The sequence below is a fragment of the Podarcis raffonei genome, chromosome 3, assembly GCF_027172205.1.
Source record: "Podarcis raffonei isolate rPodRaf1 chromosome 3, rPodRaf1.pri, whole genome shotgun sequence".
In the NCBI taxonomy this organism is placed as follows: Eukaryota; Metazoa; Chordata; class Lepidosauria; order Squamata; family Lacertidae; genus Podarcis; species Podarcis raffonei.
In genome coordinates this window covers 80,994,009-81,019,944 of record NC_070604.1, presented here as the reverse complement: position 1 = coordinate 81,019,944, position 25,936 = coordinate 80,994,009, and the positions used below count along the sequence as shown (strand labels likewise).

The window sequence follows — 25,936 nt, the reverse complement described above, 5'->3', positions numbered from 1 at the left end:
AGTGTCTAGGCAACCTCTCTGTCGGTAGAAGTGAATTAATAAAGACTGTGCGTGACAGGAAAGAGACTGAAGGTTTTGGGAGCTCAAAAATCTTGTGATTCCTTCCTTGCATCCTATTTCTACCTAAAGCTCCCTGAAAATTCTCCTCCTTCCTGAATAACAAGCCAGTAGTTCATCTTATGTTGTCTGTATTCCTTTTAACTTGACAGAACCAATAGCGGCCAACTCTGGCAATTTTACTTTAAAACACTATTCATTAACTGGAATGAAACAGAGCTACAAGTGAACAGTTTCAGCCGTTAGCAATTGCTATGCTTTTAACATAAGATGTTGTTGCGGTATAATATGGAAAGGATACTTTTAACTATTCAATGGAAATCAGAATTGCTGACTCAGTTTTCATGCTGTTATCCCCAATGTTTATTAAATCATGACAACGATACTTTAAAAAAATAAATCTATGTACAATTCATTGGTCGCAATCCAATTTGGAGTTGTATTTTTTAAAGCCCATTGATTAAATTATATTTACAAAGCACATTTAAACTCTGTGTTAGGATAGAACTAGTTATATACAAGGGAAAGTGCATGTACATTGATTCAGATGCGTCAATGCAGTTAACATATGAGAAATATTCTGATTTTATAAATATACGCAAAACATTCCAATAGACATCTATATTGAATTGTACCCCTTCCTACCAGCAAACCAGTGCCTTTTCCCCCACCGAGGTGCAGCCATGACTTGTCTGTTCAGGTTTGAAATCGGCACCTAATTGTTCACTCTCACCTTCATCCTTCTTTGCATCTGTTGGAATAGAAGAACGCCCTTGCAAAGATAGCGTATATGGGAAAATCTGTGCTTCTTGAAAGGTCATGAGGATAACCTGAAGGTGTCCTCCAGCAAATTTGCTGTGACCTGCAGTAAGCACTTTACATCTTAATTAACCTCAGCGTACATTGGAACCAAGTTAATAACTGGTGGACTGGCAGCACCTGCTAAGAATACAATACAAGAAAACAGCATGGGGAAATCAGGCACTTCCTCTTCCCAGGGAACTCTGAGAATTGTAGCTCTGTGACCAGCCAGTGAGGCAACTACCTCAGGTAGCAGAATCCATGGTGGCAGCAGATCCTGATTTCTCTCCCTCCCCTTGTTCCTGACGCAGATCTTCACTCACCCGTTCTTCCCTAGTGGGGAGGCATTTTGTGACTTGCCTCAGGTGTCAAAATGTCTTGGGCAAGCCCTGGCGAGGGAAAGAGGGGTTTCCTAACCATTCTCAATGCCCTTAACAAACTATGCTTCCCAGGCTTCTTTGGAGAAAGTCATTATTGTTTAAAGTGGTATGATAATGCATGCATAGTGCAGATGGGAACCCTAACTCTACGGAAAAGTTGGCTAAAACATGTCAGGTTTGTGGCTATGAGGAATTCAGACACATTGGGCCTGATTCAAGCCAGCAAAATGAACCCCACTAGCTCAATGCCCACATGGCAGGTATCAGGGTCTCAAATTTCAGCAGCACCCTGTGCGACTCCAACATTCAGCACCCCTCCCCCCTCTTGTTCCAATGTAAATCATAATTGTGGTGTCCCCAGTGGCACCTCCAAACCTCTATGCCCAATGCAACCAAACCGGTCACACTTCCCTAAATCCATCTCTGTGCAATACATATATCAATATACATGTCAAAATATATAGTTATATTCAGTGCTGTTTTTCTAGAGAAAAAGGTGCAGGAACTCAGCATAAATGCCTCCCTTGCTCTCTTATAATGGCAATAGTGCCCAACAGAGAAGTGCTAGAACCGAGTGCTGTCTGGGAGGAAAGCCCGAGTTTCTCTTCTCATGAAAGGGAAACAGTAGCACCTGACCCCAACTGTGTTAAATTCCCCCAAGATTAAAGGTAAAATGGCCACATTCTGATTACTGTGAATAATGGGAGCTGTGACCCATATGAAAGAAAATGCATGTGTCTGTCTGTGTGAGCACTGGTGGAACAGATATACGGGATCTCATAGCCCCCAAGCCTTTAAAGCTGACTCCGTTGTGTATGGCTACACTGAGATAGTCAAGGAAACCAATGGACAGAAGCCACAGTAGCAATTCCTAGCAGCACACAAGCATCTTGAGACACTATACTTCACCCTGAGCAGTTACAATATCAGTTGTGAATAGGATATGTGTGGTAGACTAGGGCTGGATCTACACACATAGAAAAAGCTACAGAAAAACACGTTATAAATGCTCTTAATGGAAAATCCCATTGGTGACGGATCACTGCTCTACAGCGCTATCTGGTGTCTCATGTTTACAATGCAGTTATAATGATGAGGGTAGCTGAGCCCTAGGTTAAAGGATTGTGTTAAGTTACCAGAGATGCTGGTGGTTTGGGGAAATTCTCCTCCGAGCTGAACAGTGGCACTGCTTGGAGGGGGGAAACAGGACATTCCATGATCAAATCAGAAGCTGGGATGGCTTCTGTAACTCTGGGAATGTCCTGGGAAAATCAGGACACTTGAAGAGCATGCAAACCCAGTTTGGGATAGAACTTGACTGTGAACTTCAAACAATTGTGTAATGTATGCAAACTTGATCAAATATGAGATATAGATCTTTTCTTTGCTAAAGGTGAATGCGGGGACTCCAGGACAAACAACCAAACCAAAAATGAAGGTTGAAATGTCTATTTGCTAACCAAGTGTCACAGCAAGGATGAAGAATAGCCCTGGAAATGGGGAATAGAAGTTGGAGTAAAGGAATTATCCTAAACAGACTAATCCTTAATTAATACACTAAGAGAATAGAGTACATACCCACCCAACTCCAAGGACTTTCTCCCTTACATACACCAACTTCACTCATACATCTGGAATGTGGTTACCAAGCAACTACTAAAGCTTCATCCTTTTTCTCGGGAAGTAACTAAGATTGCAAAACTGCTTAAAGTTAAACTTCTAACCAGTTTACAAACACAGCTTTACTAATAATTAAAGGATAGAACAGAATAAAGGGATTTGATACATGCTTTAAAAGCCTTGTATATAAATATATCATATGCATAAATGTCTAAGAATTATTATTTTTTGCTAGGTTGCCAAATGTACAAGCTGGTCATAGTGCTTCTGCTTTTCAGGGTTGCCAACTTACTAAAACTGTTTAAAAGTACAAAGCACATTTTAATTGTGACAGGACTAGCTCCAGGAGGGTGCTGGATCCCATTACACCCCTTAAAACTGTGCATTCTAGCCTGTGCCTTCTAACATGGATCCCACCTGTTAGCACCCAACTGTCCTTGCAATATACTTGACAGTACAGTCCCTACATGACATGTCATGGCAGGCACTTAATTAGTACTTTATTGCAAGGCCTAAGGTTATATTGTGACAGAGGCATGAAAATATTGCAAAACCCCAAAACAAAAACCAACCCCTTCTTCCTGATATTTACATGTAAGGGGGGAGGGGAATCAAGCCTTCATTTCAGTGTTACGTGGATTTAATTAAAGCTAAAATGTCATTCATGTACATATCACAAGCATTTCCCGCCCCCGCCCCCAGGCACAGATGTCTGTCTGGTGCCAATATGCTGTTTATGTACTTATCTGTCTCAAGCACATGGCCAGGCACATATGCCCTTCTGTCAAAGACGCATGGTGCAGTCTGAAACTCACATTAGGCTCCTAATGAATAATATGCACTGGGGAAAAAGGGGGAGCAGAAAGTGCGGCTTTTGGGAACAGCATGTTTTAAAGCTACCTCTGAATTGCAAAAAAGGGAGGGAGAGGATGTTATGATAACGCCAGCATCTGTGGACGCCTGAATGGGAGTCTGAAATGCAACTGGATTTTTCACAGATTTTGGAAGGGGTGTTTTTGGCACCATGATTATTCCAAACCCTGGTGATGGTGACGTACAAGAGTGTGACTGCTGCTGAGGAACTCTAAAGAGCCGGAGCAGATGTTTGGCCTATTTAAACAGCATGAATTCTGAATATTCGCAATGTGGAATGGAATATTCAATTGATTTGGCACAGAGACGCGGCATGTATTACCCTTACACTCCCCCCCCCCATCCACAGCAGCTTGCGATCCAAATCTTGAGAACCATTTAAAGTGCTACATTCGACATATTTTTTTAAAGGACAAAGGCCTTAAGATGCAGACTTATGGCTATTGATAGCAGCACAACTTCTATTTCTGGGCTTGAAAATAAATAATTGTACCTAGGGATCACCTGAAATACAAGCACTCTGATCCCCATAAGCTCCAAGATTTATCCCATGAAAATACAGACGTCCTATTCCATAATAATAATTTCACTATTTATACCCTGCCCATCTGACTGGGTTGCCTCAGCCACTCTGGGCAGTTTCCAACACATATAAAAATATAATAAAGCATTAAAAATCTGCCCTGTACAGAGCTGCCTTCAGATGGCTCGGGGATTGGATAATTCAATGCCCTCTAACATTTCTCTGATGAAAATAGGGATGTCCTATGGGGAAATGGGACATTCCAGGATCAAATTAGAAACTGGGAAGACTTCTATAAATCTGAGACTGTCCCTGGAAAATGTGGCACATGGAAGGTCTGCCCCCCCATTTCAGAGAAAGCTTCCTATCTTATTTGAGCCAATTTGACATGAGTCAGGGTGAGCTCAACCACCACAATTTTCATATTGTGTATGTTTTGGAAAGTACCATAGTTTGTCTGTTCTCTGTGCATTTGGACACCTAGAATCATAACCAAATCATAAATATAATAACCAAATTTTACATGGTGGCCCCTGGAGCAGGTTTTTGTCTATGTTTGGTTATAGTTAGATGCCGTTTTGAATCAAGATGGCTGACTGAATAAAAACATGGCTTTAGTGTGGCTTGACTTAGGCCCGAATCAGTTAAATCTGCCCTAGCACTGTGCTGTTGTTTCTCACTGTTGCTTAGAAACCTTGGCAGAGCAGTAGTTGCTTGCTTGGCAATGACAAAATGAGGTTTTTGGGAGCTTTGGCAATATGTCCTCATTGCCCCCATCCCTCAGTGTTGCTGCTTTTGGTGGTGGCAGCTGCTTTTTCTTCCATGCACTCACTCAACCAGGCAAGGGGGAGGCAAGCAAACTGGTAGCAGCATGATGGAGACCCGATCTTTATCACTGCCCAGAGGGAAATGGCAGGTGAACAGGGTAGATGGTAGCTTCCTGCCATTATCCCTACTTTCCAGCTTTCTCCTCTGCCTGCCCCAAAGGGCAAGTCAGTGAGGATAGTGAGGAGTAGCTGCTTCAGCTGCCTCTGCCTGAGATAGAATCATGGAAGCATGAGGGAATAGAAATGCAGGACTTTAAATATTTTAAATTAAATTAAAGAACAGCAACAACAATGCAGGTTGAGGGTTAGCCATGAGGCCTCTGCTGGTGCCTAGTGCCACCAGCCCATCCTAGCATACAGAATCCTAAAACAATTATTTCAGGCTTTGCACAGAGACAACATAAAGAGTTTAAACCCCAATTTGTTGTGCTATTGAGTGAGATTAATGATCAAAAGTAATATGTATATCAAAAAAGGTCTGATTCTAGGCTGGCATGTGAACTGCAACCTTTCCCCTCTAATCCCAAATGTGTGAAGGCTGATTATTACTAATGTGTTAAGATAGGCACCCTTATTATTACAGCATATGGCCAGGGATGAACTACCCTCATATTTAAGCAGATGGCAGGGCTGAGAACTATAGAGAACTACAGAGCCTAGTGTGCCCTGAGTCCAGTTGTCATCCAAATAACACATGTGTATCCATACCTTTGTTGACCCTTCTAAAGATTATCATGGCTCCTCCATGAGGACCTTTTGAGAACTGTGTGTAAAAAAAAGTATTTGATGGAATGTCTTAGTCCATTCACAAACAGTCCCCACAGTTCCATAGATTAGCGAAGCCATCAGGTCACCTCAAGACTGAAACATTCAACTGAAAATTTAGTGAAGTGGTGCAAAAAATCCACTTGAACCCCTCCCAGACATTTTATGGTTAGAAAAGTGATGAAATGTATTAAAAAGTATAGGACAGGCATCCCCAACCTTCGGCCCTCCAGATGTTTTGGACTACAATTCCCATCATCCCTGACCACTGGTCCTGTTAGCTAGGGATCATGGGAGTTGTAGGCCAAAACATCTGGAGGGCTGCAGGTTGGGGATGCCTGGTATAGGATAATGATCAGTTGATGGTCAAACAAATCCAGACGAAATCAGGCTGAATGCTTATTGTCATATAAGCTCATTACAAACAAATCTGAATTATTGCTCAGTGTCATGAACCAGCAGAACACCAAGGAAGGGGAAGAGGATCCTTGCAAGGGGTGTAGCCATGACTGGTACACACCAGGGCAAGCTGAAGATGTGGAAAGGGAGGTTGGGGACTTGGGTACTCACAGAACATCAGAGGACAGTGAAGGGGCAGCTGACAGTTCACAGGAGCCTGGGGAGGTGATACATCTCTGCAGACACAGCAAGCTCTAAGGCACCGGGAACAGCAGGAAGTGCACTCCAGGAAACTGAGGCAGGCAAGGGAACACAGCCCAGCTCACTAGTTGACCAGGTGGAGATCATGGGGCTCGTTAGGCCTGGGAGGAGTTTGTGGTTGTGCAGCTGGATGAGGTTTAGGGCAGGTGAGGGTTACATGCCCATCAAGTGGAGAGACACAGCTGCTCAGCTGGAGCAAAGCCAGATATGCCAATCCAAATTGGAAGGCTGAAAGGGAAGCAAGGTAGAAGCTCTGGGTCTGCTCAACTTCCTCCATTGATGGACCCATGGCTTGGCTGCTTCGGGAGCTCCACTGGACTGTGACGTTGAGACTGACCCCAGGTTTTCTGATCCAGGAGCTGCCCTGTTTGACTTTGGACTGTTTGTTGACTTTTTAGAATGACTACTCTCTAGTGTTGCCCTTGGGATTGTGCATACCAGAGGGACTTACCTCCAGGTATGGGGGGATCTTTCCCCCAACCCCGGAATGTTTTTTTCTGTAAATTTTGTGGAAATTCTCCCTCCCCCTGTAGCTTTCCATTCCTGCCCCCCATCCCAAGCCTTTACATCCTGAGTAACTAGTGTAGAAAAATCTGTGATTTATTATTTGGTAACAAGAGAGTGGACTCAATACTGTACAGAATTATTGTTTATGGAATTGCTCTGATTTAGTTTTTAAATGTGAAGGCAACTTCCCTTCCTTTGCTCCTCTGATATTGTACCTATAGCTATACCTGCCGTTTTCTATTATTCTGATTTGGTTCACAATTTGGGTCCATTCATTTCAAAATCTTTTTCTAATTCAAGTAGAAAAGCACTACACTATTAGATTTTCTTTTAAAAATCAGCACTTGTAAACATATTGAACAAAACTGTGAGACCTCAAGAACAGATGAGAAAGTGGGACAAACAGATGGAAAAAAAACTTTGCTTCCAAAAAAGCGGGGGTGGTATGTAAAATTTAAGGTACTTAGAATAGATACTGGATCAGTAGCTATAAAATCCTAAATCCCTAACAGTGCTATATATACTGTGCAATATACAATTTTAAAGAATTGTAAAGTGTGAAGCGTATGAGATAGGGAAGTTATATTTGTTTCTCAGTTGAATATATTTTATATCACCAGAACTACAATCACTTAGTAGTTTTTCTTGTGTGCATCTGCCCCCTGCCACTCTAAACAATACATTTACAGCACACTGGGACCAACACCAAATTTAGGATGGTGCAGGTGATTCCCCACCACAGGCGCCAAGCTGAGGGGGTGCAAATTAGTATTAGTCATAGTAGCAGTAGTAATAATGATAATAAACAATAAATTTGTATTTATACAGATACCTACTGAGAATATCCATACCAAAGCAACTGTTCCAAAAGGAATTATTGAGAAAATATGAAATATTAAGCGAGTGGTACCAAATTTTGTCCTTGCTCAGGGTGCCACACTACCCAAGCCCCTGCAGGGATTACTGTTAGCCCATGTTAACAGAATATTCTTTCTGTAATTGGGACTCCAAGTTCAGTGATCCATGTGCAGATCCACATGATAAATTTAAAGTGCACCCAATATACATTTAAAGTGCATTACTTTCCCCAAAGAATCCTGGGAAATGTTAAGTTTGTTTTGCACACTCAAACTACAATTGGGTCATTTCAAGGGAATGACATTCTCTAGTTTTTTGATGGCATAAGTGTACCAAAATTAGTACTTGATCACAATGTTTGTGTGTGTACATTCTAATGAATGTTTTGCATTGTTTGCAAGCACAGTGACTCTTAGTTAGATTTTAAATCTGAATATGAAAAACTCCACCAGAAGAATGTGTAATTTTGAAGATTCATTTTTACAAGTTCCAGTAACTCTTTGCTTGCCCTGCGACTTCTTGGGTACAAAATTTCATTGATAATTGACTTCTCAAAATAACATCATTATGAGAAACAGAGAACTGAATTGCCTCCTACAAATTGTTGCATATTTGATGTACAAGATCTAGAGAACAATCATCATATTCACTAATATTTCAGACAGAAAGCTTTATTAAAAGAGCACAGGTGGTAGATGGAGTATGTACTTTTAGCTCATTTGGAAATGAAGAATTAATTAGAAGTATAAACTTTTCAGATACTGACTCAGTAAGAACACCAGTGGGTGAATGAACATTATTAGGCATGTACACTCATGAGCACTGTATTACTAGCAACAGTTACAGCTCCTTTAAGTAATCCAGCAAAGGTTCCAGAGTTATGTCTTGTCCAGGACGGAAAGGTCGAAAAGCTTTATCAATTTTCAGTGGACTAAGGCACAGATCATAAATTTGATTGTAGTTATGGATTAGACGCTTGGCTTTTTCTTTTTCCAACTTGCCTGTATGTATTAGAGAGGAAAAGAGAGAAAGAGGAAAAGAGAGAGAGAAAATATTATCTTCCCCTTTGGACAAAATCAGACTTGACTGTTGAGCAAATGCAACTCTGGTGGTCTGTTCACACATAATATCAAAGCACAGGGGTAGCCAATGTGGTGCGCTCCTTATGTTGGACTAAAGCTCCCATCAGCCCCAGCCAACATGGCCAATGGACAGGGGTGATGGGAGTTTTAGTCCCAACAACATCTGGAGGGCATCACATGGCTACCCTTGTGCTACATTTCAATTCTTTACATCACAGCCAGTTAATAATAAATAATAAATTTTATTTATATCCCACCCTCCCCAGCTGAAGCTGGGCTCAGGGCAGCTAACAACAATCAAATAATCCAACATTCTAAAAACATTTCATTATAAAAATTAATTAAAATCAAATTGATGGCAACCGTTAAGCAAAATTCTGTGCAGATTGCCAGAGGAGGGGGTCAGGCTGCGCCCTGACCAAAGGCCTGGTGGAACAGCTCTGTCTTGCAGGCCCTGTGGAAAGATGTCAGGTCCCGCAGGGCCCTAGTCTCTTGTGACAGAGCATTCCACCAGATTGGAGCCGCAGCCGAGAAAGCCCTGGCTCTAGTTGAGGCCAGCCTAACCTCTCTGTGGCCTGGGACCTTCAGGATGTTTTTATTTGCAGACCGTAGGTTCCTCTGTGGGACATACCAGGAGAGGCGGTCCCGTAGGTACGAGTGTCCTAGGCTGTATAGGGCTTTAAAGGTTAAAACCAGCACCTTAAACCTGATCCTGTACTCCACCGGGAGCCAGTGCAGCTGGTATAGCACCGGGCGAATGTGATCTCGCAGCGAAGACCCCATAAGGAGTCTCGCCACGGCATTCTGCACCCGCTGGAGTTTCTGGGTCAGTCTCAAGGGCAGCCCCACGTAGAGTGAGTTACAATAATCCAGTCTGGAGGTGACCGTCGCGTGGATCACAGTGGCTAGGTCAGGGCGAGAGAGATAAGGAGCCAACTGCTTAGCTTGGCGGAGATGAAAAAATGCCGCCTTTGTTATAGCTGTAATCTGCACCTCCATAGAGAGGGAGGTATCGAAGATTACACCCGAACTCTTAACGGATGGTGCTGGCACTAATTGCACCCCCGCAAGAGATGGGAGTTGCCCCCTCAATCCCATATCATCCCGTCCCAGCCAGAGGACCTCTGTCTTCAAAGGATTTAACTTTAACCGGCTCCCACGTAACCATCCAGCCACACCTTCCAGACATCTGGTCAGTGCGTCTGGGGCCGAGTCAGGATGGCCATCCATCAACAGATAGAGTTGGGTGTCATCGGCATACTGATGGCAACCCAGCCCAAAACTCTGGACAAGCTGGGCGAGGGGGCACATAAAGATGTTAAAAAGCATCGGGGAGAGAATCGCACCCTGAGGCACTCCACACACCAAGGAGTGGCGCGATGACAATTCCCCCCCCCCAAGCACCACCCTCTGTCCCCGACCAGAGAGAAACGAGCGCAGCCATTGAAGGACTGTGCCCTGGATCCCCACGTCGGCAAGGCAGTGGTTCAGGAGTTCGTGATCAACCATGTCAAAGGCTGCTGACAGGTCTAGAAGAATCAGCAGCCCCGACCCGCCTCGATCCAGCTGCCTGCGGAGATCATCTGTTAGGGCGACCAGAGCCGTCTCGGTCCCATGACCAGCGCGAAAGTTGAAGATTAAAAACAGGCTGCTGTTGGACCCCTCATTAAAAGCAATTTGGAACAAAAATATTTATTGTGTCATCCTAAATACTACCAAAATACTACCATGGAGTGAGTTGATCATCTATGCTCATAATTATAGGCCGATAATGTGCTACAGCCTATTTTCTTCCCTTCAGACATTCATGGATAAATATGAGGTTGACATGAAATACAAGCCAAATACAAAAGCCATCTCCTTAGTGCAGCAGCCCCTTCTCCAACCATAACTATTCTTACCTGTGTTTTTCACATCACACAAATAAAGAGCCCTCTCCAGTTTTCTGAACCGGTCTATCCAGGCATCTTGTTCCTCAGCATCAATGGAGTCATATGTGACCTCCTTCATTTGCTCCCAAGTCTTGCCAGCACAACGGTTGGACCACTCTTTGTCCTTTGTCCAAATTACATCAAATTTTCAAAAGTTTAGTATTTGTCAACTTTCTATGAAGATGGAGGGGATAACATTCGGTTTCAAGTATTGGCTCCTTCAGATCCTCACTAGAATAGTTGGGTCAATTTATTGGTTAAAAATTGGGAGATTACATTATGTTTTGCTTCTATGACACAGTCATTTGTGTGATTTGGAAATTAGGGTTTAGTCACTGGTTATGGGAGTTAGAATCCAATAAAAATATCTGGAGGGCCATGAGATTTCCCATCTTTCTCTAAGAGTGCATTCAGATGTGGGGAATATTGTTAGTTTTCCTGATTATAATGCTGTGGTTCTGTCAGATTTTATAATGTTCCTTTCACACAGCACTACCTGTTGTGCTGTGGAATCATGACTTTTTGACCTAAATACTGCCTTGTTATACCAAATTTCAGTAGGTGTGGTGTGACAGAACAATGAATGCCATTGAACATCATTGATATTCCTCTCACTGTTCCCTGATGAAAACAGCGAAAGGAACATTATGCCGGTAAAGGTAAAGGTAAAGGTAAAGGGACCCCTGAGAGTTAAGTCCAGTCACTAACGACTCTGGGGTTGTGGCGCTCATCTCGCTTTATTGGTTGAGGGAGCTGGGGTTTGTCTGCAGACAGTTTTCCTGAGTCATGTGGCCAGCATGACTAAGCCGCTTCTGGTGAACCAGCACGGAAATGCTGTTTACCTTCCTGCCGGAGCAGTACCTACTTGCACTGTGTGCTTTTGAACTGCTAGGTTGGCAAGAGCTGAGACCAAACAACAGGAGCTCATCCCGTCACGGGGCCTCAAACTGCCAACCTTCCAATCGGCAAGTCCAAACAGCACAGTGGTTTAAACCACAGCGCCATCCATGTCCCTATTATGCCGGTATACTGCCCCAAATTTCATTGCTTTACTCCTGCAATTTTCTTGGTTAAAGGGGCAGCAAACATATTTCTTTCCCCCTGGAATCAAATAACTTGGGAATAAATACTAAATATGCACTACATTCCATTAGTTTTCAAGAAGAGGCTTTTACATTGTAATGCAGAAACCTCAGGGAAATTGTCATATGAAGGTAGCCCTAGACAGTACTGGACAAATTGCTATCATTCTCATTTCCCTCTGCAGAGAAACAAGGCAGACAACAATGGTCTCTTTACATAGTTGCATTCAGGATGGGAGCAGATGAATGTGATAAACTCCTTTGGAAAGAAGAGTGATACAAATTTAATTACTACTACTACTACTATTAATAATTTCTGAGTTGTTTTGCTAGACAAGGTTCTAAGCAGTATTAAAGCTTTCAAGTACAATTTCACAGTCCCATTTTACAAACCAGACTTTCTCAACAATTTGTGAATGAAACAATATAGTTTTGAAAATACCTGAGAGTCATCTTCATTTTTCTCTTTGTTTCCTCCTAAGATGAAAACAATTGTGAGGTATTTTATTGTTTATTAGTAGTTGAAGTTGTATGATTTCCATTTATTTGGAACAGGCCACACTCAGATATGACATGAAAACTAGTCCTGTGAACTCTTAACACTAATGTGATTGGATAAGCTCAACTTTGATTTGGTTTTCTTGAGTTACCTTCCTAGAAAAATGTTGGGGAAACGTATTACTGGTAATCATCACCAGACTTCAATGAGCAAACTGTGCTCTCTAGTGGCTGAAGCACACTAAGTTGCTTCTTGTTCTATGACAGGGGTCAGCAAACTTACCGCGTCTCGGGCTGGTGTCTCCAGCGCCAATTGCACAGTGGGCCGGAGGGCAGGGGAGCGCGTGCCCATACACGTGCACACATGCTATTTCCAGTGCACTTCCGGGTCGGAGGAGCACCGGAAATTGCTTGTGCGCATGTGCATGGGCCTCCTCCACCCCGGATGTGCACCGGAAATAACGCTTGTGCATGCGCACAAGCTATTTCCGGTGCTCCTCCAACCCAGAAGTGGACAGCCGCGCAGCGTTGGTAAGAGCGGGCAGCAGCAGCAGTCAGCAGCGGTCACCGCAGGCCAGATAGACGAGTCCATTGGGCCTTATCCGGCCCGTGGACCTTAGTTTGGGGACCCCTGTTCTATGAGATGCAACCTCCAGATATTTTGGACTACAATGCCTACCAGCCTCAGCCAGCCTGGCTGATTGTCAGAGATGGGAGCTGTATTCCAAGACATCTAGAATGCACTACATTGACCTGTCATGTGCCATTTGTACCTACAAAATCTGACCTGCAACAACCTCTGGCCCTCAGACTAGCAGCAAGTAGCACAATTGGCATAGGACTTCCAGGTGGCAGTCACAGACAAAACTCCAGTTGCAATCAAACGTGGAAATGCATGCAAAAAAGAAGCTAGATTTTGTGTGCATAGCACTAGGTGGCCAAAAAGCCATGAGTGCAAGCAAATGGGTGTTGTGGGGGGTGGGAGGTTCATGGTCCAACCCTCCATGCATGTAGGCTTTATCATCACCAATTTTCCAATTGAGACTATCAGGTCTCAAGGAAGGGGTCAAGATTTAGATCCTCTGCTCTCCTCCATAGCAAATTGGCCTATGCCAATATGGGGTTCCATTTACTATTCACCAATGGAGTTTTGTGTGTGCCTGCACAGTGCTTTGTGAACCGACTCGTGCCTCAAACTGAAATACAGAGTGTAGAACACAATTCTATTTGTCATCTTTCCTCTCAGTTGCAGCCATTGATGGTTTTCCATCCCACATCACTGGGATCCAATAACACTGTCATATTTGAAAACCTACGTTTCCCTTGCTTATACCTCTTTATAATAATAATAATAAATTTTTATTTATATCCCGCCCTCCCCAGCTGAAGCTGGGCTCAGGGCAGCTAACAACAATAAAATAATACAATATTGGACTATATGGCATGGCAGCAGGGTGTGTATTGCAGTTAAGAGGGAAGAAGAGTGTCTGTGTGTGTGTGTGTGTGTGTGTGTGTGTGTGTGTGTAAATAGTAGCACATGCCTGGGCTTAGGGAATGCATACAGGCCTTCTAGCCAAGATGTGAATTTGCCTTGGGCAATGGGAGATACTATATCCTGGACCAGGTCAAGAAGCTAAATCTGAATTAGGAATGTCCTTTAGCTGGACCACTAAAGGAGAGGCAACTCTGGTAGGTTTTCAAAACAGGATGGAGGGATGGTGATGGTAGCAAACTAGGATGGCATACAAGAAAACAGATCATTATAAAAGTGGAAAACCTATAGACTTCCATATAATGTTGGACTCCAACTCTCACCAACCCCATCTAATATGGTCAGTGGTCAGGGATGATAGTAGCCAAGTCAATAACATGTGGAAGGCCACAGAATTCCCATCCCTGCCCTATAAGATGTCATGTACGATGCAGCCACAGTTCCTTAACTAACAGCCTTCTGCAAGTGCAGATTGTTGTGACTTCTTAAGGAGAATAGTTCATTTTTCCCTATTAAACTGTCACCCTCACCTACATCTGTCTCTTTCACTTACAATGTTTAGCAGTACGCAGTTCCGTAACCTTCAGTTTATATTTAAAGCCCTGTGGTGCTTGATCTTTGAGCAAAGATCTGTAATTTCTCATCTGCACTGATTGGACAATGTAGTAAGTTATGGATGGTAGGCCAGATTGTGAGGCATAAAATTAAATCATGGGAAAGATGAATCAATTCCCAGGAATGAATAGCATTTCTAGTTGAGAAGACAGCTGGTTTGCCTGCAGCCAGATGGTTAAAGTTCAAGCCCAACTGTTGCATGCTGATCAGTCTCTGTAGCAATGATGGCTATTGGCTCAACTCCGTGCTTAGTCACCTCCTGAATATTAAGTATCCCAGAGAGCTTTCTAAAGATGATTAGATTAATTCACTGCCTAAGTCAATGTCTCACATCCATCGCTCCTTTCACCATTTTCTTTAAAAAGAACCAAAAACCCACAATTAGCTAGCACTCTGTAAATCACATGCCCAACATTATAATTGTTTTAACAGGTGCATTGTAGTGCCTTGAGGAGCAGTATTATACTACCTATTTCATAGATCTTGTGGAAGTGTTTTATAATACCACCTCTGTCATCTTTCTAAAAGTGCAACATGAAGTACCCAGCAATTCCAGAACGAAGTCTGAAAATTGTCTTCTACTTTTTAATACCTAAGTTTAGATTCAGATGTGAAAGCTAATGGAAGATAGACCTATAAGGATTCTTCATGTTGAGAAGCACTTTGAATGGCCAGATGGTGTAGCGAGAGAATTGTTGTCACCGTCATTCCCTGCTGAACAGCTTTGCTGAATATATTGGGAAAGGAATCTGGCCCAGATAGATCTTTGTCCTGATCCAGGTTAATATTTAAAATGCTATTTATAGGCAAAATGTTCTCTGGATTGCTCCCCAAGTAATGCATAGGAACAAGGCAATTATTATGTTTACAGGATGTTCATAGTTCTCACATGATAGCCTCTCTTTCTGAACTATTTATCAAGGATGACTCACTCTAAGTTAGTATTTTTCATTTGTTAATTATGTTAGTAGCATGAATGTATTATATTACTAACAACTCATCTGGATTCTTTCACCTCAAGCAAACCTTTCACCTCCTTGGGTGAGACTTCCCAGGTACATTCCAAGTGGATTCCAAGTACATTCCAAGTACATGGATTCCAAGTACACTCCTCAGTGCATGTTGAAGTGCTTCAGTTTAGTGAAAATAACTTGCCCATTTAATTACTGATAATTTCAGGGAGTGGTACCCTAATTGGAACTCCTCTAAGAAAGCCCAATGAAATTTCCTTAGTCATTATACCATGTAATTCTTGCAGAAAGTGATGTAGGTGTAGGAAATCCCCAATAATTTGTTAATTCTGTCTGAGGCAAGTTCTGGACTGTGATGTTAAATTCCAAAGTGAGCTTCTGTGGTTTGAAGGAGCAGCAAACTGTCAAGATTCATACTATCTTCTCAGTGAAGATGTTCCATCTTCAGAGCTGATTAGCAGAGCTATTGCTAATTTTTGTTAATATATTGAATCTGAACTCAAGTCAAGGAAAACTGTTGGCTGTTAGGATTGTACTACTCATCTTCCTAACACTTTAATTTTTGCTGCAGGAGGGTATTAGGAGATAGTGGAAGTGATCATCCACCATTGCAGAGGACCTTGCTGCTCTGATGAAACCAAGGTGATTGAGAACCTGTCACCAGCTGTCTTCCTACTGGTAGTATCAAGCACAGGTGCCTGAAATGAGGGTGCTGTGATGGCAGGGCAGAACAGAGCTCTGGATCAACTGGATCCAAAGTTTCTCCAACCCCTCTGAAAGGGGCCTGATGGGTTCTTCCACTTGCTACAAATGATATATTTCAATAGCCTTCTCCAGAAATGTAAAATGTTGTTGCCACCTTGTAATATTTAGGTATGACCAGAATAACAGCAACTGCATAGCTTACTTCTGCAGACGAGCAGAGCAGGGTTGATCCCAGCCTGGACTTTCTTCAGAAACTCCACAAACGTTTTCCATCTACATGAGGAAACATCTCAAGATAAATGCAATATTTGAAAGCGTATTTCCTGTTCATTAGGTTTTCCTTCACATCTTTCCATATTATTGTTATAGAGGGAGATTATATGTAAGCAAAATCCAGACATTAATGTAATGTCCATTATAATATACATAATATGATATAGCGTGTTCTCCTTCATGGAGAGCACGTGTTGCGGTGGGGTCTGCTGAGGCACCCCTCTGTTACCAGGCAGGGTCGCTAAAGATGGCCTGGGGCAGTGATTGGTTCACTGGGTTGCTGGGGAAAAAGTTATGTTGCAATTTTGGTGGGAGGGGTAAAATGTTTAAATACTCTGCATGCAGCCTGGAGCTTTCTCTTTGCTGCGTGCAATGGATCACCCGCCCACCCGCCCTTGAGTAAGGGGTTGTTGCATTGACCTTGCTATGCCTGTCATGGGGTCGTCTGCCGTTGGGGCAGGGGCTTGGTAGGAATTTTGTCCATTTGGCTGATTGGCTGGGCCATTTGGTTTTTGCCTACTGCGTAGCAAATCGTCACAACTTGTAAGGTTGCGGTTAGGCATTGGTTATAAATTGGTGGAGGAGGGGTTAGGATAGGCTGGGCCTGCCCCTCCATGGTTACTGTGGAAAGGGAATTCCGTTAAAGGAATCCTGGGGCTTGCCATCTTTTCGTCCAATCCCTGGAATGGGACTAGGGCCGGCAAGCCTTCGGGGAGCATGCGGATGAGAATTGAGGGTCTGTGACTCAGCTCCATTTCTCCCCGACTTGCTTTCCCCCGCACTGTCCTTCGGTGGTGCCCGGAAGTCAGTTCTGTCCCCAGGCGGGGGGACAGATAGTCTTAACCAATGCCTAAACAACCACTCACAGTTTTGTATTTAAATAAAGTTGTGGCCAAAATTATGCCAAAAACCTTAAACAAAAATTAAGTGTGCATTGTGAGTTATTTGGGGGGTGGCTTGGGGACCTCGACACGCATACAGTAATATAAATTGCCCTGCTTTGCTCTGTGATTAGCTCTCTTGTTTTTGCATTATGTGAATCTTCTATCATTCTCAAATGTTCACCTTTTTCTCATTCTCCTATTTATGTACAGGTATTTATTTAAGGGAATTTTTTGAGAACATATTCTACAAAGTGGCTCACAACTTATTTAAATACAAAATAAATCTTTTTAATATACATGTTATAGCAATATTAAAAACCAGCAGAGATAAAACAATAACAATAAATTCAGCCAGACATTGGCATACCAGTCCCAATTTATAGCCTGAGTTAGCTAGTAAAGATCACAGACAAAAAATGTAAGCCTACAAACCCTGGTGAAAGGATGGGAAAGATGAGGCTGCCTACATTGAAATAGATCAGATTCCATAGTTGTGGGGCAACCATTACGAAGGCTCTGTTACAAGTACCTGTAAATCTGATTATATTCACTGGTGGACACCTAAACAGGCCCTCTGGTCCCAAACCAACACTTTGAATTTTCCTTCTTCTGCAAGTCCTTTCTTATGCAGATTTTCTTATTAATCCTTTATTTATTTATTTATCTATTTAGTAATGTTTTTCTAATCTCTTCCCTGTGCTTCATTCTACTACACTTGTTCTTTATAAATTGGTAATTGTTGGAAAATTCTGCTGTTTGCCACTGGTCTCCTACAGCTTCATTAACCTTTGACCCCGAAGGCATAAAGCCAGCACTCTACTTTGGAACCAGTTTGGAGTCAATTGGATGAGGTTGGGTTTTGGTTTGTCCTTATGGCCTCCCTGGGTGAGTGTTGATTACTCAGTTTGGGAGGGCAGGAAAAGTGGGATTTGCAGCACAAGACTTGGCATCAGTTTTGGAGGGGGGCTGTTCCTGAATTTTGAGGTCATAGGTTAATGAACAAGCCTACTAAAATACAAGGAATTACTTTGTCAACTTTGATTACATGTCTGGCATTTACTCTAACATGCACACATATGATGTTCCCCTGATTTTTGCCAGAAGCTGAAATATCTCTTTTAGTCAAACCAGTAGCTCATTTAGTCTGTCAGTAATGATTATCAGGAAGTGTGTTGCCCATTGTTCTTAGCAGATGGTGTGTTGTCTAGGTTCAAGCAATGGTATTTCCCAGTTATGCTACCTGGAAACTGACCCAAGAGACACAGAGAAATGATTCAAACCTAGAATCTCTTTTGCACAAGGCAGGTAATCTGTTACTGAGCTAGGATCCTTATGGGAGAACCTTCTAGGGAGTCAAGGGCAGACTCCATAACAAAGGAAGCAATGGTGCTTAAGAAGTTAATCCTTTGGTTATTCTATTTAATGCAGTCAAGAAATCTATGGACTTCCTCCTGGAGTTGTTTCTCAGCTTATTTTTTCACATCGTATTCACTTTCCATGACAGGTTAAAGAGAGAGCATTACTTTGTGCAATGAGATTAATCTCGCATGACTGCTATCAGTCATGGTGGTGTATTGATCTTAAGCACATTTAATCACAAAATGGCTCAGAGCTAGATTCTTGCTAATTACTGAAGAGTTTCATTCACAGTGGAAGCAGAGATTAAAATGGGTAATGCATAACTAAACCAATGACTCTGGCACAACCCATAGGTTTATTTTGTTTATATTGGATTTAAAATCTTTAAAAATGTAATTCTGGGTATTGCTTTGCTAAATGATTTTTCTTATATTTGGCTTTGCTAAATGATTTTTCTTATAAGAAAAATCATTTAGCAAAGCGGGTTCTCCTTCATGGAGAGCACATGTTGTGGTGGGGGCAACCATGACATCCCCTGTTGCTGGACGGGTTAGTATGGATGTCCAAGAATCTGATAGGGCACCTCCAATTGTTGCTGGGGAGAATTTAATGTTGCAAAGTTGATTGACTGTTGGGGTGCTATTTATTCCCTGCGTGTAGCGTTGAGCTTCCTCTTTTCGCTGCGTGCATCAGATTACCCGCCCACCCTCCCTATATTTAGGGTTGTTCGTGGTGGCCTTGCTATGCCTGTCATGGGGTCGTCTGCTTTGGGGCAGGGGCCTGGTAGGAATTTTGTCCATTTGGCTGATTGGCTGGTGCCATTTGGTTTTTGCCTACTGCGTAGCAAATCGTCACAACTTGTAAGGTTGCGGTTAGGCATTGGTTAATTTTGGTTGGTGGAGGGGGCATGGTTGGCTGTGCCAGCACCTCCAATGATGCTGCTGCAAGGGTATTCCGGTAAAGAAGTCCAGAGGCTCGCCATGCTTTCGTCCGAACCCCTGGCAAGGGGCTAGGGCCACACAAGCCCCTGGGAGCATTTGGGGAGAGGTGAGAGCCTGGCCAGCATGAGTTTGACCAAGCTGCGGGAGGCAGTGGAAGACAAAAGTGCCTGGCGTGCTCTGGTCCATGGGGTCACAAAGAGTTGGACACGACTAAATGACTAAAGAACAACAACAACGAGAGCCTGGTGCCCAGCTCTATTCTCTCCCCAAAAATGTTTACCCTTACTGACTTTCGCAGGCCTGCAGTTGTCAGTTCTGTTCCTACCTCTAAGTGGGAACAGATAGTTGCTAACCAATGCCTAGGCAACCACTCACATACTGTAATCAATAAAGTTGTGGCCAAAATTATGCCAAAAAACCAAAACAAAACTTTTGTGTGAACTGTGTCTTTATTTGAGCGGGTCCTGGGGGTCCTCGACACACAAAGCTAAATATATTGGGGGGGTGCGCGATGGGGGAGAGCTTTGGCAAGCTAGTGTGCAGTTGCAACTTATCTATTATATGTTTAATTTAGCAAAGGAAGACATAGGCATTAACACAGAGCTATAGTAAGATCTGTGCATTATGGACAGCAGCATTCAAGAAGCCACAGTTTCCCTTGAAAAAATCAGCAATACAAACTAAGCAGAAGGGCACAGTCATACTATATGGTGAAAACACGATTTATTCCTCTAATTTAGCATGAGCCAAGTTATAGGCAGTGGATCACATCCAAGTAGGTTCTACTCAGAGTAGACCCATTGAAATGAATGGACATGACTTAGTCATGACAATTAATTTCATTGGGTCTGCTCTGAATAGAACTAACATTGACTACAACCCAGTACTAGCAGGGAGTATTAATGGTTGATATTGTACTAAGGATTCATAGCCACTCTATATGGGTGCCAACCAAGTGGTACAGAGAGAACTAAAACCTTGAACTTCACAGGACTAAGCTCTTATACTGCACCTTCAGACTCCTCGAAAAAGGGCAAAAATGTGATGGAGTCTTTTGCAGATATGCATGGCAATGACAAGTGTGATAACCTTCAGATCTAAATCTTTGAAAATGTTTAAGTGGTGGGTATCAGTGGAACCCTCTATTAAAAAGAACCACTTGTTCATTTGTTCTAGCTCAATATTGTCCTCAGTGATTGGGGACATTCCTAACCCTACCTGGGATTGAAACTGGGATCTTCTGCATGGAAAGCAGATGCTCTACCACTGAGCTATGGCCCTTCCTCATTGCATTTTTGCCATTCCTTCTTTCTCCATCACTGTGTGGCACAGCTGCACTCAACAAGGACCAGACTACAAGTTTAGTGGACAGACAAGACAAAACTCATCCCACCACCCTTTGCATGGGATGTCTTCTTGGCCTTGTAGGAGTCAAACTTTTGCGCACTCTGACTGAAATAACAAGGAAAGGAACGCATGCTATCTGGAAAATTGGGGGCATTTGGACAGAACCACCCAGCTGCTCTCAGTCTAGCAATACATGGGCTTATGCTTTCTCTCCAGAAGCCCAACTCTATAATTGTATTGCCACATTCCGGGTCTGTAGGATCAAGATGCACGCATAACGTACTGAAAGGAAGGAAGCATCTCAATAAAAACTCACTCTATTTTGCCTCTTTTGCCAAACTCACAGGTGCTAACCAAAGCTTCCAAGATCCCAGTGGACAGAGTCAGTCCGTGCTTTTTGCAAATGATCTCTGTCTGCAAATAAGATAAGTTTTGTTACTGAACACTGGTAGCACATCACAAGATAAAAACAAGGTTTAAGAAATAAGGCTCCTATGAAGTACTCTAGTCAATGGGCATACACAACGAAGAAGAGCAAATTATGGCAATGCATAACAAAATATTGTTTTGAAAAAATTGTATTTTTTTTCAAGCAACTGTCATGTGAAAAGCCTAGTTCCAATCCAAGCTGGTGCTTTTCAGCTATGGAGACTGACAGAAATCAAGGGAACCTGAAGAACCTCTTGTTGACATCATCCACCTCCAAACTAAGACCTTCTGCATATGCTTTGTATAACTATGAATTGCCCCTGCAAATATATATTTGTTAGACTAGCAAAATGCCTCCTGGTAAAAGGATTATATACTGTGTGTTTTTCCATAAAAGTTTATGATTTTATGTGCAAAGTAAAATAAATACAATAAAGGGCCTACAGTCGGTAACATTTTTTCAGTAGGCTAAACCCACCTTTCACACTGGGACTAGCAACACATGGAACTACTTAATGCCCAATTAGATCAGTGGTATATTTAACGCAGTATTGTGTAAACCATGGACTTAATTGTTTGTTCAGACCAGCTTCTGAGTTCTCTCCTTCAGGTTGGACATTTTGTTTTATGTAGAGTATGCACAAGTTGTCTTGTCTGTATCCTGCTCTTGTGATATTTGGTATCAGCCAGGTGTGTTCTCATGGGATAAGAATGGACCTCCCCCTTCATCGGAGGTGCTCTGATGGGGAAAGAGAAGGGCTTGCTGTGGATATGGAAGGGAGGCCTTGGTCCCACAAGATCCTAAGTTACCTCATCCCTCCAGCACATGCCCCCAAAGCAGTGTGAAAAGGACACTGAATTTCCCTCCATAAGAACCTGAAGGAGGATAGAACCCCCAGGTGATAGAGGCAAAGAAAGGAAGAAAAACTTTCTGCCCTCCTATGTGAGCCAGGCAGACGTGTATACTTGACAGATCACCTACCTTCAATTCTCCCTCACCTGGTAAGAGAGAATTGGTCTGTTCCTCAGTTATTTCTTCGATCAACGTTATCTACCGGCAAGAAGGTAGGGTTGGCATATGTCTGGAATATCCTTGACATAGCCAGGATTCTGCCATCTGTAACAGCATTCAGGTGGAAATTGCTTAAGTGTCCGGGAAAATCTGGACATATGGCAACCCATGTCGGAAGTGTAGTTTTTGTCGAATTTCCTTTAAAAAAAGTTTTAAAGCTTCAATTTTTTTGAGATTTTGCATAAAAGGGGAGTTAACTTAGCACACACCCCTAAAAATATGAAATATGGCAACCCTACAAGGTGTATGGCAGAAAAAAACCATTTTGTTGCTGATGATCCATTCCATTCCTTTATAGTGGGAAAGCACTTCCTGAATATACAACTAGGCTTGTAAGCCACAGAATCCCTTTTTACCTCAGAGGGTGAAAGAAGACCTGAGCAAGTCTTATCTTGTAGGCTCAGCTCTCCTTTATGTTCCTTCAGGGTCTGCTTCAAGGCCTGGAAGGCATCTTCCGGAGTCCAAGAACTGTGGAATGATAACGCATGTAACGAAGGGGCAATTAAAATGGTAATTACTGTTACAGCCCTATATCTCACTTTTGACATTTTCAGAAGTTGTATGAGTGCTTTCCGAAAGACCTCCATCTGAGAGGCCAATGGGGCAACTTACTCAGTAATGTAGAGCACCTGGTAATAAAGCCAGAGAGTATTACCACAAGGTGAAGAAGGATTAGATGTGAAACAAAACAGCTGAGAAATCTAGGTTTCCAGACAGCTATGACATCATAGCTTACAATTCACTCATGGAGCTGCAAGAAGTTCCTTGTGAAAAGGAGAAGGGCTAAGCCTGGTCAAAGCTTCCTGGAAACTACAATCTTTAATGCAGAGTTGGAGAAGCTTTTTCAGCCTGAGGGCCGCACTCCCTCACAATCCACCATCTTGGGGGCTGCAAGGCCAGAGGCAAAAGTGGGCAGAACAATAGGTGTAACACTTACTTTTGTACAGCAGGCTACATTCCCTCAGCTGCACACAAACCAGAAGATTCTACACACCCATCTCTTTGCAAACAAGCAAGAGACATTATTTACTCTGAGTAGATTTGTGATATAGCAAATATGTCCCTAAGGTCATTCCCATCCAGATGAGGTACGCCAGTTTATGATGGATGAATACTTATACGCAGACTCTGACCAGCATCCTGGCTATACTTATGTTTTAAGAGACGCTCCAGAGCTCAGCTGCCAAAGCAGCAATATATATATCTCACATAAATGCACACAACTCCTTGCCAGTCTTCTTTGCCAAGGTTAATTAAGGGAAGTCTGTATAATCTCCACTGATGCATCCCAGCAGGCTGCAACGTAGGTGTTCACAGACTCCAAATATGTTTCGTTAGCAGAGATTTTGGATGGCTGCAAGATAAAATCTGTCCTCTTGAGTACTACATGTTGTTGTTTTTTGTAACTGTCACAAGTGAGCCAATTTTTCATTTGGAATCCTTTTGAGTGGCTTATAATTACTGCACCTATTAGATCCTGACCAGATGGAAAGTAAGACAGGAAGATTGTCGGAAGGGTGAAGGAGTTCGGATACATTGCTCATTTATTAACTGTAAGGAGTATAGTGAAATTTAAAATAGAACCTTTTGCAATGATTCTCCATATTTTGACTCTTCCTTGGGAGGGCTTGTGTTTGCTGTGTCTTGCTTGCTGCCACTGGCATTAAAAACTGGAGCAATTTTTCATAATTTACCTGCATGAAAGACAAAAAGGTTTATTTTCAAAACACAGCTTGAAAGCAGGGTTTTAAAAGAAACTGTCAAGAAAAGACAAAACTAGTGGTGTAGGAAAAGACTGATAACATTCATTGAATTAACTTCACTGATCACATTTTTGAGATATTTGTGACTATAACCAATAAAAGCACCCTTCTGTCCCCTTCCCAAACCCTAGTAAGTGCTGGGCTTTGGGAAGGAGGTGTGAGGGATCTGACAGGGTCCTAGAGGCCTCCTACCTCTTTCCCAAAGCCCAATTAGCCCTTTCCCAGTTTTGGAAAGGAGGAAGGAGGACTCTAGGACACTGCCTGAGCATTGCACCTTCTTGCCAAAGCCTACTGTCTCCTTTACCCAGCTTTGGGGAGGTGGCAAAATGGCTGGAGGAGGAGTGTCAAATTTTGGCCTCACATAGGGTGCCATATTACCAAGGTCTGTTCCTGTTCAACTATGCAGAACATTCTTTCCTCACCTATCTTCTCCCCCAACCCTATACTGTATACAACATCAAAGTCTCACATCAAATGTAACTGATCTGTGAGAATGACTTTATGATCTGAAAATAGAAATGATGTATGTACTTCTGTAACCCAAGAAAATCTTTAATAACAACACTATTAGCATTCTAAGTTTAAACAGTGTTGCTCAGTTCTGCTGTACATAATTAAAAAGGTTGCGTGGATATAATGGTTTACAATGGCTGAGAAAGTAGTTTTTGACCCAAAAAATGAATAGCCCACCTTTATTTCAGAGTTAGAATCTCCCCTGACCTATACCATCAATATTCCAAAAGTACAGGCAGGTCTTAAGAAATCCAATCTATTGAGCTGAACATTATTTTTGTTTAAAATGTTGTATTAACGTACCAGTTCTTGGTCATTTGCTTTTGAAAATCTCTTGAAAAGGAGTTTGACAGTGGGTAATTGCAGAGGGACTTCGTACTTTAAAAGCAGGTGGCTCAGCTGTGCCTGAGACAGAAGTCTTGAAACTCTGGGATCCAAAACCTTACATTCTTCCTGAAGTTTTTCTAATGTAGTCAGGTTCAAAGGGCACTGCTCAAGTTCTTTTCTGAGGATACCCAGAAGAGAATCATTCTCTTCATCCATTGGTTTTTGATTGATATCCTGAGAAAAGGAATGTTTTAAAGTATGTGTAAGGTCTAGCAATAAATTTATTATTTGATTTCATATCTCTCATTTACCCCAAGGTTCCATACTTTTAATGCATTTACATTTACGTGAACTGCTTTATAAACTCTCTGGGCAGAAATTGGGGACAAAATAGCAAAGCCATGAAGTTTTGCATTCCTACATGTGTGGTAGGGTGATGAGGGGGACATTACACATATACAGTAACACCATACCAGTTTCCTGCAAGGCAGCTAGCTGTTAACCACAGTTTCTGTACTCAACTCCTGTAGAGTTGAGTCCTCGCTTTCTTCACTGAAATTTTGGAAATTTCCCTCCCCCGCTTTTAATTCTCTTCAGCCTCCCTGATTGAAAGTATGGAAGGACAGTTAAGATGTGTGAGGTATGCAGTCTCCCTAGGGCCCACCTCTGAGTGACATGCATCAGATTATGCTGTAAGCATCTGAAAACAGCCAACCACCCTGATCCTAATAGCATTTACTTGCAAGTAAGTCAAAAAAATTGAGTGTAACTTTTTTCCAGA

General features: G+C 42.5%; 1 protein-coding gene across 3 annotated transcripts in view; it reads right to left on the bottom strand.

Moving 5' to 3' along the window:
* Positions 1-8,526: 8,526 nt before the first annotated feature.
* The window catches only part of LOC128410870 (uncharacterized protein C1orf87-like), a 35,882-nt gene continuing 18,472 nt past the window's right edge, over positions 8,527-25,936 (bottom strand). For 2 of the 3 annotated variants that reach the window (XM_053382644.1, XM_053382645.1), the window contains exons 5-12: positions 25,132-25,389; positions 24,137-24,246; positions 22,909-23,020; positions 21,368-21,465; positions 16,450-16,520; positions 12,409-12,443; positions 10,855-11,008; positions 8,527-8,872 (exon numbers count right to left, since the gene is read on the bottom strand). In XM_053382644.1, coding sequence (XP_053238619.1) covers positions 8,712-8,872; positions 10,855-11,008; positions 12,409-12,443; positions 16,450-16,520; positions 21,368-21,465; positions 22,909-23,020; positions 24,137-24,246; positions 25,132-25,389 — 999 coding nt within the window. In that variant the 3' untranslated portion in view covers positions 8,527-8,711. The remainder of the gene's footprint in view (positions 8,873-10,854; positions 11,009-12,408; positions 12,444-16,449; positions 16,521-21,367; positions 21,466-22,908; positions 23,021-24,136; positions 24,247-25,131; positions 25,390-25,936) is intronic. The other variant, XM_053382646.1, reaches the window with a different exon arrangement.